This window comes from Chiloscyllium plagiosum, chromosome 9 (assembly GCF_004010195.1).
Source record: "Chiloscyllium plagiosum isolate BGI_BamShark_2017 chromosome 9, ASM401019v2, whole genome shotgun sequence".
Lineage (NCBI taxonomy): Eukaryota > Metazoa > Chordata > Chondrichthyes > Orectolobiformes > Hemiscylliidae > Chiloscyllium > Chiloscyllium plagiosum.
Genome location: NC_057718.1, coordinates 26,512,478 through 26,530,907, shown reverse-complemented (window position 1 = coordinate 26,530,907; position 18,430 = coordinate 26,512,478). Strand labels below are relative to the sequence as shown.

The 18,430-nt window shown below is 42.3% G+C and overlaps 1 protein-coding gene across 2 annotated transcripts in view; it reads right to left on the bottom strand.

The window, feature by feature from the left end:
* The window catches only part of LOC122552709 (ALK tyrosine kinase receptor-like), a 1,052,914-nt gene that overhangs the window by 50,956 nt on the left and 983,528 nt on the right, over positions 1-18,430 (bottom strand). For both annotated transcript variants that reach the window (XM_043695597.1, XM_043695598.1), the window contains 2 exons: positions 13,345-13,409; positions 7,273-7,402 (listed from right to left, as the gene is read on the bottom strand). In XM_043695597.1, coding sequence (XP_043551532.1) covers positions 7,273-7,402; positions 13,345-13,409 — 195 coding nt within the window. The remainder of the gene's footprint in view (positions 1-7,272; positions 7,403-13,344; positions 13,410-18,430) is intronic.

The window sequence follows — 18,430 nt, the reverse complement described above, 5'->3', positions numbered from 1 at the left end:
ACTTTCCTCATTCCTGAAGAAGGGCTTCTGCCCGAAACGTCGATTCTCCTGTTCCCTGGATGCTGCCTGACCTGCTGCGCTTTTCCAGCAACACTTTTTCAGCTCTGTGTGTGTTGACACTTTGTAAGAGGTCTCACACTCCTGCTTTGTCTGTAACTTTCTAAGATCCGCATCCTCAATTATGTGCCCAACTCGCTTTTACACTTAACAATGGAATTGGTTTCTGCTATTTTTCCAGACTGACTATTCTATTGTGACAACAATCCAAAAGTCTCCTCCAAGTTTTTAGCAACTGATTTTGAATCCATGATCACTAATTATTGGCCAATGATCAGGGTGAATACTATGTCCTGTTTTCTCTCTCAAATCTCTGTGGGTTTGCAAGGACTAATAGTGAATGCCTTAAGCACCACCATTGTGCTCATATAGGATTGGGAGCTGAGTCTTTGGATTCCTGCTCATCAGTAACTCTGAGTAAACAGAGTGTGCATGGCCACAGGGGACACCTATGTTAATAACTTGGCGGCAGCGGAGTGGCAGGATTCGTGCCTGGGCCTTGAGCCTGGGGTTAGTCGCTTCAGTCTGCCTTTCTTTTTTATCTCTCTTTCTTTTACTTTTGTTGTATCTACTTTTCTCGTTTTCAGTGGCTTGAGATACCGGTGGAGGCAAGAAGGCGCTGAGAATGGCGACATGGTCCCAGTGGCAGTGGCATGGCATGGCCCTACTGGCTGGGCCCAGGTACCTGATGGAGGAGGTGGTGGTGTTCCAGGTGTGGCACTGTGCGTGGACTTGGGGCACCTGAGTATTCACAGACTTAAGAATGGACTTTGTTTCTCTGGCAGTGAGAACTCGTAGTGGAGGCAGGGGAGTGGTCTGGGGCAGTTCCTTTTCTCTTGTCTGCTTTTTATAATTTCCGCTTCTGTTTGTAATCCTGTCTTCTGTACACTTCAATGGTGCCAAAGAATGACTACTTTGCACACTTTTTATTTTACTCCTGTACTCAAGTACACATGACAATAAAATCTGAATCTAAACCTAAATCTAAAATTTGATAGATAGGAAAGGGGTGGATCTGAAAAACAGCAGTGCCATGTAGAAACTGGAATTCTTCTTCAATAGGAACCGCACTGTCTGACCCAACCTTACCATTCCCATTCTATTGTGGGCATCTTAGCAAACTCGTGACAACTTTAAATCCGAAACTGAGTGCAAATTGAACTGTGGTCTGTTGTCCAAAATAACCAATTCAGGGCCATTGTACAATGCAAATCAGTAATGTAAAACTCGATAACAGTATTAGAAGTTGTTGTGTACAACTTCCGTCCATTGGGAGAAATGATAAATGACAATGAAGTAAGAGTTTCATCAAAAGCAAACAGATCTGTGCCTATCTGTTCCCATGGTCTGGTGGCAAATGTGGTTGGTATCAGTAGCTCTTGTTGCTCTGGTCTGTGGATGGCACAAATATCATAATTAGTGAGGAGACTTTCAATGGTCTTGGAGATCCCAGGCCACCACACCACTGGCCAAGCTCTGGCTCCATACATGGGGATCTACAATTGTCCTTGCTACAGCTTCCTGAGGACATCTGCTTGAAGTGAAGCTTGAATGACCAGTAATTTGTTGCACATTGTCCACAACTGGAGAAGTCAGTGCTCAAAATATGTTCTCATGGCCAGTCCAATACGCCTTTGCTCTGGCCAATCTACAGTACAATACAGATGGATATTGAGACATCCCTCATTAGCTCATGTGGATCTGGTTAGCTAATTGTGGCTTGCTGGTAATTGTGCTGCCATGGACTGAGCGTATGATTCAACTTAGTAAAACTCAATTTCTCAGATCTTCCGATGAGAGTTGGAACCATATTTCCTATCCTGATTGGACAAAAAACATACACTTAGCTGTGGTGGAGCTTTCCATTCAAATTTCCTGACCAGCAGCCCTCTCATCTGAAGCGGCATATACAAATCCAGGAATCAGAGGGTCAGAGTGAAAACTGTGCCAATTTTTCATTGATATGTGTCATATTCAGTCATTTAAAGGCTATTATAGATAATAATATAGATGATAAATGTGTCAGTACATGTGTAGAGTTGTTAGAGTGATAGGATGGCATGTGGTTGGGGTGGTAGAAGGATGTGATGAGCAGTTAGAGTGCCAGGTTGTAAGGTGATGGGATGCAAGATCAATGAGATGGGTAGCAAGTAAGTGAGAACGTAAGGTTCCAGCTGAGTGAGGGAGCATGTGTTCACCTGCCAGTGAGGCAAGGGTATTTGCTAAGTGGATTAGTGCTTAAGGTGGGTCAAGAGCTATATTGTGGTGGGTGAATTTGAGGGTTGTGGATTCATATCTAAGGAGAAAGGGGTTCGGGTGCAAAGGAGGTCAGGTCAGCGGAATAGGTTTCAGATCACAGGGGTCAGTGTGGAGTTGGGGGGGGCGGGGGGCTGCTCTCATGGGTCAGAGATGGGTTACTGAATTGGGGAATGTCAGGGACATCTACTCCAGGCATAGGTTTAAAGCATGTTTCATTCTCTAACCTTTCCTGGGTAAATATTAATCTCGAGTCAATAGGAACCTTCCTAAATCTCCAATTCTAACTCAAAGTCCGGGGGCCTTTATGGAGAGTTTGAGACATTGGGTAATTGCCAGGAATGGAATGACAATCCGTCAGGCAGGTCCTGTGGAGTAAGCTGTGCTGGGCCTTCTGCTGGATCCTGAAGCACAACTCCCAACTCCCCTGCTGGTACAACTATCTTCCAAACCTGGTGAGGCAGTGGGTCAGTGCTCTGGAGAGTGCACCTGTCATTGTTCCCTGCCTGCGTACGCATTCATAGATGCACCTCATAAAACAAAGTTAAAAACGGTGTATTCTTGGAAGTATTCTAGATAGTTTCTTTTCATCCAGAGAAATCAGAGCTCCATGAGCCATTCCTATGACCATTTTCATCCCAAGGATGTATTCTGAAAATCTCTCCTGAGCCCATCTAACTGAGGAATCCTCTTCCTCAATCCCTGTAATATTGTGGTTCTGTGTCTGATAATGCCGTTGATGTGTATTGGAATGGTTTATGGCACTATCCAGAATCCAAGATTACTGTTCTTAAGCTCAAGCAAAGGCTGCTAAAATGGTTGGAAGGGGTGGATTATAGGGTTAAGGCTAGGGTTAGTGATAGGACAGATGTCTGTGGATGTCAACATATTCTGGATCTTCTAAAACGTATCCTCATAATCCATGACCCATTACCATCCTTGAGACTTGTTAAGAAGTTGTCCCAAGGGTTTATGATGGTTGCCAAGTGAAGCAAAACGCTCACCAACTGGCTTGTCATGCCTAAAAATCTTTAGAGTACCTGGATTGACTTTGGAGTGGGGAACTTCATAATTGCTTTAGTCTTCTGAGGATATGCTGCAATGTTTTCATTGTTGACCATGTGTTCCAAAACCGAATAGATACCTTGCATTTGGCATTTAGGACTGCCTAAACTCTCTGATCATGTTCTTCAATCTTTTCCCTATGTATCAATATTCCAGCTGTGTGGGATATGACTCCATGCAGATCTTGTAAAATATTGGACATAGCTGGTTGAAAAACCTTTAGGACCAGGATGATTCTAAATGGCAATCTGTTGAAGCAAAATCTCCCAAAGGTACTAAGCAATGTTGATAACTTGTCTGGAACTGACCAGAGTCTATTATTTACAATTGCATTTTCTGAAAATTTGATCTTTATACAGTTTAGTTAAACTCTTCAACCATAGGCATACCGTGATTTTTTTTGCATCAATGCCTTGTGAGCTCTGTAATGTCAACACAAATTTGAATAATACCATTCAGTTTGGGTAGCGTAACCATGTCAGTTGTTTTTGTGAGTAGGAAAAAGATGCTCATTCTTGTCATTTCTGCAAATTGCTTCATCAACTGATGCAGAATATTCCTGCATGGTTAGTGGTATAATGATTTAGCAGCTTTCTTCAGTGCAATTCCCTAACTTTTTAAATAATTTAGGTTATTCCAGTTTAAAGGAGTTCCCTAGCTACTGCTACTCAATCTCTTCAAAATCCATCCATCACCTACAGTATCTTCTTGTTGTTATACTCATTGCCATTGAGCAATGAGTGGCAATGAGAATAATTCCGAAATTCCTGCTTTTTAGTTTTTTAATCATTTTCCTAGCTCCTAACACTGCAGTTTTGTTTACTTATGTCATTGGTTCAGGTATGTATCATAACTTCTGGTTGTTCCCCTTCATATTGCAGATTACCCTACAGCACATACCATTCAGAAATATTAATCTATGCCCCGACTATTGAATCCCCTCAGCCGACTGCATTTTTGCACTTCTTATTGTACAGAGCCAAATCATCACCTGGATGGTTGGGGTATGATTCATCCAGCACTCAGTTGTCACGCATTCTAGTATTTAAAATGAAACTGGTTTGGAATATTGCTTCACTACCTACATCTTCCTCCTGGCCTGCATGGTGTACAGCTCCTGCAACTTCTTTAATTGTGGGATATGCGCATGCTGAATTGTATATTTGAGATGATCTTGGATTTGCAGATGCATTGCAATGACTCCAATCCCTCCTCAAGCTCCGAGATTTGAGCTCAAGCATTTCTTGGACACTGTGTCTGGAATGTGCTGCACAGGAGGTGGGAGAGACAGATACAATTGTAAAGTTTAAAAGGCATCTTGACAGATACATGAATAGGCTGGGAGTACAGGGATGTGGATCGTGTAGAGGCCAGAAGTTTTTAGTTTAGAAAGATGTGTGTTGGCGCTGGCTTGGTGGGCCGAAGGGCCTGTTCCTGTGTTCTACTGCTTCTTGTTCTTTTCTTGATCATCCAGGATGTCTTTGGAGTTCCATTGTAGAACAAGATGCATTCTACAAAAATATTCTAATTATCAGGGTGAAATACATCTTTGGCAGAGATGCAAGATTCGTGGAAATGAATTATTGCTTGATAGGTGTTCTGCATGAATTTCCTTTCTGTTGATCTCAGCTGTGCCAGAGATGGCTGGGATAACAACAGTGATTGCACAGGTTTATCATGTTTCTTGCATAAAAATAACAGGAAATGATGGGCAGGAAATGATACAATATTATTATTGACTGCGACAGAGCGCTTTTTGATTTACAGCACTCCATTAGATTTACTATTAGCATTTAAATAAAGTAGTGACTATGTAAAGCTGGTATAAAAATTAATGAAACAAAAACAGAAATTACTGGTACAATTCAGCTAGTCTGGCAGCATCTGTGGAGAGAAAGCAGAGTTAATGTTTTGGGTCCAAAGCTTAATGTCTTCTAACAGATCAGGAAAGGTCCATTTCTCCCATAGAAAGCATTAGCAAGAATAAACCCTGATGAAGTTTCCAAATATCTCAGTCTGATTTTCTTTATTATGGATTGAAGTGAATTACACACAAAATGTCGCCTTTACAACACAGTGAGATATGCCATTCCAACAATTTCAGAGCCATTAGCAAGGCTGTAGGCACTATTCATCAACATGTTCCTTTCTGTTAGTTTGCTCAATTGCAGTCACCTTTCTATCAACGAATGTCCCAAAGAATCTCTTTCACCTGCTAAATACTGAGTTTAAATCACCTGCCCTGACTGATTTTAAAAGGAAGAATGTGCAGTGCTCCAAGGAAAATGTGGCAAAATGGTACAATGTGAATTTCTTATGTAGGCAGCACATGTAGACACTACAATTTGAATGGCCTTAATCTGTACTTTAACAATTCTATGATTCTGAACTTTGCCTCTATGCCCTGTGAACTGTTGCCATCTCTCAGCCTCATTCCTATACTGAAAGAGAGCATCAGTAAGTGGATTTACCAATGGCCCAAACATCAGGAAAAGACATTTCACTAAATGAATGAGCCCAAAATTGTCCCGTTCTCAAGTAGTTTCCTGCATTCCTGTGGTGATGGTCCTCTTCGTGTATGTGTGTGAGGGAGACAGAGAGACATAAAGATTAAATGGAAGAAAAAAGACCAGATTTGATGTGATCAATTGCATTCTGTGAGAGGTTGCAGTTTAAAGAACATGATTATTACCGCTTTACACCAATTACCACTTAAAATTATGAAAATTGTATCTGGATCCTATTGACATCATAAGACCCCACTTTGCTTTGTCCAAGTGAGGCTCTTAGCTGTTTCTGTAAAGCCCTTGACCACATTTCTGAATTCTAATGTCAATGGCAAGTGGTAGATGGACAGTTGGTGAAAATGGGTAGTAAGTCTGAGCGCTCTACTTCCTCTTCTGTGTGGCAAAATAAGAGTGTTTACATGTACGACAGAATGAGACAGCATCTGGTATGTCGGGACTGGGGAGACAGGGGTTAACACAAGTGACATTCAGTAAGAAGTAAGAGTTCGGAGTAAAATGAGAAAACCATTGGTTTATTTTCATCTCTGATTATCCCCAATTGTCAAATAAGTTTACTGAGAAGAGGGAAATGTTAATTATATAAGCAGCTACTTGTTAACTTTGCCAAGTGAGAGAATGAATTGCCTAAAGTTAAACTTTGCGTTTAGATGATTTTTTGTGTCAGTTTAGACAGACAATAATGATACAAGCCTAATTATAAATGAAACATTTCATTATTCTGCTGCTCAATATTTTGTATGTCAGTATTCTAGGCTGTTGATACAATGTAGCACAGATCCAGTATAACGTTCTGTCACCCAGTTTCAATCAGTGATACAAAAACTGACAACCAATACATTGTAACAAGTGCTAGTTATACTTCAAACGTCAGTGCCTGCATTAACACATTAACCTTTAATCCATGGTTTTTCATTTCCAAGTGCCTCGGGTTTATCGTCAATTAGAACTATAGAAATTAAGAAAATAGTAACACTTGATATTTTGCCAGCCTGTCTGAATAAAGCATCAAGTTAAATGCTGACACTTAATCTGTGTCATCTGGCAACTGATCACAACTTGAGGCTAAAGTGGGATCTTTTCTGCATCTATGAATGAGCATCTCAAAAATGGGGATCTGGATGTGAATACATTGAGTATTGGCAGCCTATTTCGATTGGATAAGGGGATCACTGCAGCAGCAATTCTGGCCTAATTCAACCTGAACATGAGATCAGTTGCAAATCTAATGGAAGAACTGGAATCTAGAACACTAAAATAGGACAATTTTTCGAATGGTCCAGGCAATGCACATGACAAATGAATGAGACCTAATGGGTCTGTGTACATGATGTATATGTTGGTCTCTTTACAGTACATCACTTCTTACCGGTTTAGGTCGATACTCTCGAAGGAAGGATTTCATGTCTCCTCCCGCCATCAGCTCCAGTAGAATGAAGCGAGGAAGAGCCTGCAGGCTGACTCCTATACATCGCACAATATTCTGGTGGCAGAATTTACTGGAATCATTGGAAAAAAGGACACATTTACAATTTTTAAGAACACCATTGATCATTTTGTTATGTGACAATGTACAAGAAGATATATGAGGACCAATATCCGAATACCCGGGAGAGATCTGGCAGCTTCCAAGGCGATTGAACCTCATTCCCATTAAATTTTATTTTTATTGCAAGTGCAGAGATTCCCAGGTTTCTGGGTCAAACAAGATTGAGTGAGAGATGAATTTGGCAAAACATTAATGGAACAAAGTAATAAATATTCCAGTGCTGCGGAATATTTCTGCTCTTCCAAGAACTGGAGAATTCTGTAGCCTTGAAACCCTATTTCTACTGGCATTGCACATACCAAATGCCACTTCTGCTGGCCAGTCATCTCCTGTGCTACCCATACCATACATTTTAGGGTCCAATCCATTTGAACTAGTATTTTAGAAGTAGCACTTCTATGTAACCTTGGAGGCATGTATTGGAGCTAGGGCTGCAAAATTTAACCTTTGAAAAACCAAGAATGTTTGGTGATCGCAAAAGCAGTCTGGTTAAGTACATAAGTAAGTAGGAACGTGCATGGCAAGCTAAATCCAGTAGATGTAATGCTCTTAAGTGATCCTCTGATAGTGAATTTGTTTGCTATTCCCTCAAATAATGGCACTAAACAGAATGACATACAATTTGAGTGATGCAGTCATGTTTGTAGTTTTTTTTATCGTTTCATCAGATGTGGAGTCCCTGTTAGGGCCAATGTTTGTTGTCCATTCCTGACTGCTGTGAAAATGTGATGACTGGTGAGTTGCCTTCTTGAACTGCTGCAATAAACTCACAGCTGCCGTTTAGGGAGTTCCAGCATTTTGATCCCATGACAGGAAGGGAACAGTGATATTGTTCCAAATCAGGATAATGCGTGACATGGATAAAAATTTGCAGATAATGGTATTGCATGTGCCTATTGTATTTGTTCCTGTAGGTATCAGATATTGTGGGCCTGGAAAGTGCTGTTGAAGGTGAGTTGTTGCATGACATCTATTATATGGTACATGTAGTTGTCACTGTGTGTTAATAATCAAAGAAATGACTGTTTAAGGCAAATCAAATGGACTGCTTTGTCCTGAATGGTGTTGAGCTTCTTGAATGTCTTGATGGAATCTGTGGTTTCAAAGCTTTTGTCTTTGAGGCAGACTTTCATTGAAATAGGAAATTGAGAAGGGAATGTGTCCTTTCCATTTTTTAAAAGAGAATAAGATTGAAACAGAGATGCCTGCAGTGACTGACCCTGGTTGAAACCATACAAAAGGATGTAGAAGAATCAGACTCAGATGGTGATTGCAATGGTGCAGTACATACTGGCTGAAGAAAATTGATGCCAAATCCAAAAAACTGAGAATAGGAAAATCCACAGTTGCTACAGCAATTTCTGTTACTTAAAGAAAACATTGGTGGATCTACACCATCCTGACAATCGCCAGCAAAGTTGAGGAGGTCTTGTAGATTTATGGCATTTCTGATGAAAACTGTATCTACAGAATGAAAGTTGGATATGCATGCTGTCAGCTGGGGATCAGGCTAAATGTTAGAAAAAAAAAGTTGAAAATCCTAGAGAGGAAGACAAAATCTTGAAGGATTTTGTAACTGTGTTTGATTTGATATGTAAAATCATTTATAACTAACCACGATTTGACCACTCATTCATGTTTCATGAATTTCAGTTCTGGGTTTGACAGTATTAAGGTTTAGGTACGATACTACTTAGTCTGGCTTTGTTGGACTTTTAGAATTATAGAGTCATAGAATCCTACAGCATGGAGACTGGCCCTTTGGCCCAAACTGGTCCATGCTAACCAAAAGGCCAAAGGGTTTCTGCCACCACAACAAACTTGGCAGTGAATTCCAGACACCCACCACCCTCCGCATAAAATAATTTTCTTCTGCCACTTAGCTTGAAGCTATGACCTCTGGTTTTTCAACTCTGCCAAGGGAAACAACTTCCTCTTGTCCACTCTTATCTCTCTCCCTCACAATTTGCATCTCTCAGTCATGTCATCCCTCAGCTTTCTCTATTCCAAGGAAAACAACCCAGACCTCTCCAATCTCTCCTCGTAGCTACAATTCTCCAGCTCTGATAACATTCTAGTCAATCTTTCTGCACCTCGCTCCAGAGCAAATACACCAATTGCATACAATACTCCAGTTGTGACCTTACTACTGTCTCATCATTATGTCCCTACTTTTGTATTCTATACCTCTACCAATGACGGAGAGTATTCATATGCCTTTTTATGTATATGTGCTGTCTCTACTGTTACCTTGCATGCCAAGCCCTCTCACTTCGTTTGCCCCTCTTAGTATACTCTTATGTGTTCTGTATTCCCTTTTACTGTTGGACCTCCCTAAATGCATTACCTCACACTCATTAGAATTGAACTCCACCTGCCACATTCCTGCCCACTCCACTCACTAATATATATCATTTTGGCGCCTACAGCCAGCCTTGGCTATCCACTACATGGTTATTTTTTGTGTCATCTGCAAATTTCTCAATTGTGCCCCTCACATTTAAGTCCAAATCGTTAATGTATAAAACAAGCAGCAAGGTGTTCCAACACCAAGCCCTGCGGAACAATATATATGGTATGCTCCAAACAGAAATTTATAATAATTAACTTTTGGCTTCAAAATCAAATCTTCGATTAAATTCTAAAACTCACAGGAACAATTTATATCGTTAATGGAGTTAGCTGCCTTTTTGCCAACCTTGCAGATCCCACAAAGGAATTCCTTTATTTACAAACTGCTGATAGCTTCATTTCACCTGGAACTGCTGAAATAGTTTGGATATTTTAATGAGATAAGTGTAAAGCACATGACTTAGCAAAACTCAAAGATGAGTCCTCCATTTCTGAAGTTTTCTCCCTACTAACTCTGACATTATTAAATAAATGCATTGCATTCTGATTACCACAATATATTGCTTCAACAGTATTTCAATCACATTTCCATTTTACATAATTTTGAGATTGAAAGTATTAGATGTGTGCTCCTAAAATTAAAATTTATACTTTTAAAATCCATGGAAACAGATATTTGCAAACCACACTCACTGAGGCAAATGGTGACTACTCTGTCTCACTCCTGTGTCTTGAACAGATTGTGGGAAATTAGAAGGTGCATTATCCACTGCAAAATATCCAGTGTCTAACCAGTTCCTGCAGCCATAGTATTTATTTGCCTGGTCCAGTTTCTGTCAATGTCTAAAAGTGTGGTGCTGGAAAAGCACAGCAGGAGCGGGAGAGTCAACTTTTCGGGCATAAGCCCTTCATCAGGAATGTGGAGAGGGGGAAGGGACTGAGAGAGAAATAGAAGGGGAATTGGGGTTGGGAGCAAGGTAGCTTGGAAGGTGATAGGTAGATGCAGATGGGGGTCTGATGGTACTGGGTTGGAATGGAGGGTGGAGCGGATAGGTGGGAAGGAAAATGGACAGGTTGGACAGTTAAAGAGGGCAGCGCTGAGTTAGAGGGTTGGATCTGGGATGAGGTAGGGAGAGGGGAGATGAGGAAACTGGTGAAATCGATGCTGATCCCTTGTGGTTGGAGGGTCCCAAGGTGGCAGATTAGGCATTCTTCTTCCAGTCGTTGGGTGGCTAGGATTTAGCAGTGGAGGATGCCCAGGACTTGCATGTCTTTGGCGGAGTGGGAGGTGGAGCTGAAGTGGTCGGCCACAGGGCGGTGAGATTGTTTGGTGCGTGTGTCCCGGAGATGTTCTCTGTAAAGTTCAGCAAGTTGTCATCCTGCCTCCCTAATGTAGAGGAGGCCACATAGGGAGCAATGGATCTACTGTATCCATTTCAGAGAATATCTCTGGGACAGCTGCACCAAACAACCCCACTGCCCTGTGGCCGAACACTTTAACTCCCCCTCCCACCTCACCAAAGACATGCAAATCCTGGGCCACTTCCACTGTCAAATCCAAGCCACCTGATGCCTGGAGGAAGAACGCTTCATCTTCTGCCTTGGGACCCTCCGACCACATGGCATCAATGTTAATTTCTCCAGTTTCTTGATCTCCCCTCCCCCCACCTCATCCCAGAGGAAATGTCAACTCTCCTGCTCCTCAGATGCTGCCTGACCTGCTGTGCTTTTCCAGCACTGCACTTGTTGACTCTGACTTCCAGCATCTGCAGTCATCACTTTCTCCCAGTTTCTGTCACTGGTAACCCCTATGATGTTGACAGTTGGGAGATTCAGCAACGGTAATACCATTGAGTATCAAGGGAAGGTGGTTAGTGTCTCATTTTATTGGAGATGGTCATTGTGTTCTGTTGTGTGATTTGAATTTTGAAGCTTAAATTATTTACTTGCCACCTCTGGCTGAGATTTGATCTTGCCTTTTGCACTGGTGTTCATTTCTCCCCCAGCTTTGGGGCTGGGGTTATTTGAAGAGATTGCTGTTTCTATTAGCTGTTACTAATCAGCCCAAACTGAATGCTGTCTCCGTCTTACTCATATTGAGTCAAAGAATTCCTGCAGTGTGCAAAGTGGCTGTTTCGTCCAGTGGGTTTGCACCAACCCTCCAAAATGTATCCCACCCAGACCCAGCCCCCTATCCTAACCCTGTTACCTTACATTTCCCATAGCAAATCCACCATGGGCTCAACACACAAGTTGTAATGAATCCTGAGTTGTAATTTCACTGGGTTGAGACCGCATTTTTAGGTATACCTGGTGCTGCTCCTGGCAGCCCTTCCTGCAATCAGGTTCGATTCCCTAGCGTGGTGCAATGGAAGAGAGGGGTATGTGCCAAGCCATCAGGTTCCAGGTTGTGGTTGATTACAGTCTGCTGCTGCAGGTAACCCATAGAACTTTATAGATGGCCAAATTTGAGATTCAGCACAACTGTGTACTCAGTCCATGGACTAAATGTTGAATGCAATCAACAATTTTGTAGCCACTTGCAAAACCTCCTGTCTTGTCTAACCTGTTCTTATAGCCTCAGTGTTTATGTGGCTGGTCCAGTTTCTGTCAATGTTAACCCCTATGATATTGATTGTTGGGGGGATTCAACATTAGCAATGCTGTTGAATATCAAGGGGAGATGGCTAGATTCTCTTTGATTGGAGATGGTCATTGCCTTTCACTGTATGAAATGAACATTACTTGTCACATGTCGAAACAGATGAAGGGCTTGAGCCCGAAACATTGATTCTCCTGCTCCTCGGATGCTGACTGACCTGCTGTGCTTTTCCACAACCACACTCTAGAATCTGATCTCCAGCATCTGCAGTCCTCACTTTCTCCTAGTTACTTGTCACATATCAGCCCAAACCTGAATCAGAAAAGATTGCTCTGTTCCTGTCTGGGAGATTATCCCACCATCAAGAACAGATGGACAACAGATGACCAGTCTCAGCAGCACCACTGGGATTGCGTGGTGACTACTGGGACTGCAACCAGTCCCCCTTGAGGCTCAGAGTGGGTAAGAGGGATACAGTTTCACCAGGGGATGGCCCTGAACTTGAACACAGGGAGACCCTGCCCTGTTCCTCAAGCCCTTACAGAATTTTTCATTTCTTCTTAAATATACCTTTTGGTGGCCGGCAGCCTAGATCTGTTGAAGCCTCAAAATGACATTCAAAGCTGTAAGGATTGGTGGGCTTGAATTTATCCACCTTAACACAACTACCTTCAAGAAGGGACTTCTTTGCAAGCTATTTAAAGTGTGTTAGCTCTGAAGCAGTAACCTCTTAGAACTGCTAACATCACGGATCATCCTGTTCACTAAGGGGGAAGAAGTACTTGAGTGGTATTGATCATGGTTTTGTGCTGGGATTGGGTTGAGAAGAAAGGGATGAGAAGAGAAAAGAGGGAAATACAATGGAAAGTTATTTCTTCTAATGCTGCTCGGCAAGGAATCTTACTGTTTCCTCTGATAATTTGTTAAAATGTTCTTACCTAATTATCAGGGCCTCCATCAAGAAATCCAACTCGTCCTGTTCCGAACACACCTCAGGCAAAGTCTATAAAAACAGAAAAGATCGGAGAAAGTGACCTTTACCAAATGTATTTACCATACATTTCTCTAAAGGACATTGTGTCACAGTGTAAGGACATCATCCGACATTGGAAATGTACTAAAAAACTGAAATAAAAACAGACAACCACAAAATCATTCAGTAGGTCAGTCTGCATCTGTGAAGTAAAAATAGGAGTTAACTTTTCAGGTCAATGACTCTTTATCAGATCCATCACTGAGCTGCCGAGAATCTGCAGATTTTTTGTTTTTATTTTCAGAGATCAATTCTTGAGTGTACTGGAAAATGAGTGACTAAAGTGACTATCTGAGCTGTTGTGAAGCAGAATTAGCTGCCATTTGCATGTCTCTCATCTGTGACATTCTCCAGTGTTAAAAGCTACTAGAATTATTGCCTTGGGGACAGTGGCACATTGCCACTTAACAGCGTCTTTTAAACCTTGTTAATTCTAACATAATCCCAACTTGTTTGCAAGAAATTGTTGACAGTGGAACAGCTTTCTTTTGTTTAATTTACATTAAACTGTGGCTGCCTGTGAAACAAGTGGATTCAGATACTGGCATGATCATCTTAATGGAGAGTTACAATATCATCTGCAATCCTTCCCTGATGTTGAGTGTGATCCATGCAAGTTATGCATGTCTGTTTTAATTTTACTGACAAGATGGAAAGGTGTGGAAGATACAAGAGCCAACAATCATCCCACTGGGTGGAGCTCTTTACTGACAGTAGGATACATAGCACCTTATTAATTAGCTAACTGTCTATGGTGGCAGTATTGGAACCTAGATTTTTCAGTTTCCCATAATCCCAGCTACCCTGATGGAACTGAAGTTTCATGATTTTCATCTCTGATCATAGCTTAACCTCCAACTAATTTAAGTAGTTTTGATAGACTTCTTGGTCTCAATGAGAGAGATTCCACAATAGAGACATTTGTGAGTGTTCAACCTATCGAGGTGTGGATGGACAGTCCTGGAATCCTTGAATGATTTAAAGGCCTTCTGTAAAGTGAAGTTTAAGATAGCATAACCTAATTGTACGCTTTTGGTTGCAAATGAATCCCCAAAAGAAGCCATGTGACTTTCATTCATTTCGTAAGTCTCATTGTGCGATTCTAATATTGGCCTGAATTATGCGGGCCATCGCAAGAACTGTGGCAGAATCTTGTGAGAAGTCCGGTGAGGCTGATCTCGATGTCAAGAGCAACCTGCTATGTCTTTTAAGTATGTGTTGAGGCAAGCTTCTCACAAGGAGCAGCCAATTTCCTATTAAGGGGGATTATTGCTTATTAATTACCTTAGTAACTGCAGATCTCACCTTGCAGCTTCCCAGTCTACCATCCGCCGCAAGCAAAATAGCCCTTGAGGATTCTCAACATGGAAGTCAGATCGGATACCTGATGACTTCAGCTCACTGGTTGCTCCAAAGAACGCCCTGTTTGGGCACTGGACACCAATATCTCAAGGCATGCTCCATGGGCAGGGACCACATGCATCCCACATCCACAGATAATCACATTCAACACTATTAGCCACTAAGAACCATCCTGGCACATCTCTGAGACCCTTAGAGCAAGCTTTTGTATTTCAATGCTGCACCTCAGGCTAAACCTGCAACTGTCCTTCTAATGCTATAGCAAGGATGCTGTGTGCTCCTAGTTCATGGAATGGATAAGGCCGTATCTCTGGCCTGTTCACTTACTGTCCTAGCACTCACTCATCCCTGCCTTGCCTTTGTGTGCTTCCTGGAGGACTGGTAGGTGAGGCTATGTCACCAGACCCTGGCAGTCTAATCTGAGCTTGCCATCCAAGCCAATGCCATCTCCAAATTCGGAAGGAATGGCCAGCTGTTGCTTAAGAAGGTTTTCGTGACATTTTAGAACATAGTAGTACAATACAGCACAGAACAGGCCCTTCGGCCCTCGATGTTGTGCCGACCTGTGAACTATTCTCAGCTCGTCTCCCTACACTATCCCATCATCATCCATGTGCTTATCCAAGATTTAAATCTCCCTAATGTGGCTGAGTTGACTACGTTGGCAGGTAGGGGATTCCATGTCCTTCCCACTCTCTGAGTAAAGAACCTGCCTCTGACATCTGTCTTAAATCTATCACCCCTCAATTTGTATTTATGCCCTCTCGTACAAGCTGACGTCATCATTCTAGGAAAAAGACTTTCACTGTCTACCCTATCTAATCCTCTGATCATCTTGTATGTCTCTATCAAATTCCCTCTTAGCCTTCTTCTTTCCAGTAAGAACAGACCCAAGTCTCTCAGCCTTTCCTCATAAGACCTTCTCTCCAGACCAGGCAACATCCTGGTAAATCTCCTCTGCACCTCTTTCAATGCTTGCACATCCTTCCCGAAATATGGGGACCAGAACTATACACAATATTCCAAATGTGGCTGCACTAGCGTTTTATATAGTTGTAGCATGATATTGCGGTTCCGGAACTCAATCCCTCTATGAATGAAACCTAACACACCGTATGCCTTCTTAACAGCATTGTCAACCTGGGTGGCAACTTTCAGGGATCTATGTACATGGACAGTTTGTATAAGGGGGCATAACTACAAATTGAGGGATGATAGATTTAAGACAGATGTCAGAGGCAGGTTCTTTACTCAGAGAGTGGAAAGGACATGGAATGTCCTACCTGCCAACATAGTCAACTCAGCCACATTAGGGAGATTTAAATCTTGGATAAGCACATGGATGAGCACATGTAGAGATCCGTCTGCACACCACACTACCAAGAATCTTCCCATTGACCGAGTACTCTGCCTTCCTGTTATTCTTCCCATAGAGCATCACCTCACATTTAGATTAGATTAAATTAGATTCCCTACAGTGTGGAAACAGGCCCTTCGGCCCAACCAGTCCACACCGACTCTCCAAAGAGTAACCCACCCAGACCCATTTCCCTCTGACTAATGCACCTAACACTATGGGCAATTTATCATGGCCAATTCACCTGACCTGCACATCTTTGGACTGTGGGAGGAAGTCAGAGCACCTGGAGGAAATCCACGTAGACACAGGGAGAATGTGCAAACTCCACATAAACAGTCGCCCAAGGCTTGAATCGAACCTGGGACCCTGGTGCTGTGAAGCAGCAGTGCTAACCACTGAACCACTGTGCTGCCCCATGTGCATTTAGCTGCATTGAACTTCATTTGCCACTTCTCAGCCCAATTCTGCAGTTTATCCAAGTCCCCCTGCAACCTATAACATTCTTCCAAACTGTCCACTACTCCACCAACTTTAGTGTCGTCTGCAAATTTACTAACCCATCCATCTATGCCTGCGCCTAAGTCATTTATAAAAATGACAAACAGCAGTGGTCCCAAAACAGATCCTTGTGGCACGCTACTAGTAACCGGACTCCAGGCTGAATATTTTCCATCAACCACCACTCGCTGCCTTCTTTCAGAAAGCCAATTTCTAATCCAAACTGCTAAATCACCCTCAATTCCATACTTCTGCATTTTCTCCAACAGCCTACCATGTGGAACCTTATCAAAGGCTTTACTGAAGCCCATGTATGCTACATCAACTGCCCTACCCTCATCTACATGCTTGGTCACCTTCTCAAAAAACTCAATGAGGTTTGTGAGACATGACCTGCCCTTGATGAAACCATGTTTACTACTTGAAATCAAATTGTTGCTTGCTAGATGATTATAAATTGTACCTCTTATAATCCTTTCCAAAGCTTTTCCTACAACAGAAGGCTCACTGGTCTATAATTACCTGGGTCATCTCTACTGCCCTTCTTGAACAAGGGCACAACATTTGCAATCCTCCAGTCCTCTGGTACTAAATCTGTAGACAATGACGACTCAAATATCAAAGCCAAAGGGTCTGCTATCTCCTCCCTAACCTCCCAGGGAATCCTTGGATAAATCCCATCTGGCTCAGGAGACTTGTCTACTTTCACTCCTTCTAGAATTTATAACATCTGTTCATAACTAACCTCAATCCTTTCTAGTCCAAAATCTCATAACTCATTCTTCTCCTCTCCAATATTCTCCTTTTCCTGAGTGAAAACCGATGAGAAATGCTCGTTTAGCACCTCTCCGATCTCCATAGGGTCCACATTCAACTTCCCACTTCTGTCTTTGACTGGCCCTATTCCTACTCTAGTCATCCTTTTATTCTTCACATACCTATAGAAAGCTTTAGGATTCTCCTTTATTCTATTTGCTAAAGACTGCTCGTGTCCTCTCTTTGCTCTTCTTACCTCTCTCTTTAAATCCTTCCTAGCTGATCTGTAACTCTCCATCACCTCACCTGAAACCATCTTGCCTTATCAACACATAAGCCTCCTTCTCCTGCTTAACAAGAGATGCAATTTCTGTAGTAAACCATGGTTCCCTTACCTTATCACTTCCTCCCTGCCTGACAGGGCCATGCAATATCTGTTCCTTAAACCAGCTCCACATTTCCATTGCATTTTGCTATCCCATTCTATGTATCCTAATTTTTGCCTAATCACATTATAATTACTCTTGCCCCATCGATAACCCTTGACCATGGCATGTACCTATCCCTTTCCATCGCTAAACTAAACTTAACTGAATTATAATCATGCTCTCCAAAGTGCTCACCTACAACTAAAGCAAACACCTGGCCTGGTTCATTACCAAGCACCAGGTCCAATGTGGCCTTCCCTCTTGTTGGCCCTTCCACATACTGCGTTAGGAAACCCTCCTGTACACTGACCCATCCGACATATTAGAGTTATAGCATTTTTTTTAGATTAGATTAAATTACTTACAGTGTGGAAACAGGCCCTTCGGCCCAACAAGTCCACACCGACCCGCCGAAGCGCAACCCACCCAGACCCATTCCCCTACATTTACCCCTTACCTAACACTACGGGCAATTTAGCATGGCCAATTCACCGGATCTGCACATTTTTGGACAGTGGGAGGAAACCGGAGCACCCGGAGGAAACCCACGCAGACCCGGGGAGAATGTGCAAACTCCACACAGTCAG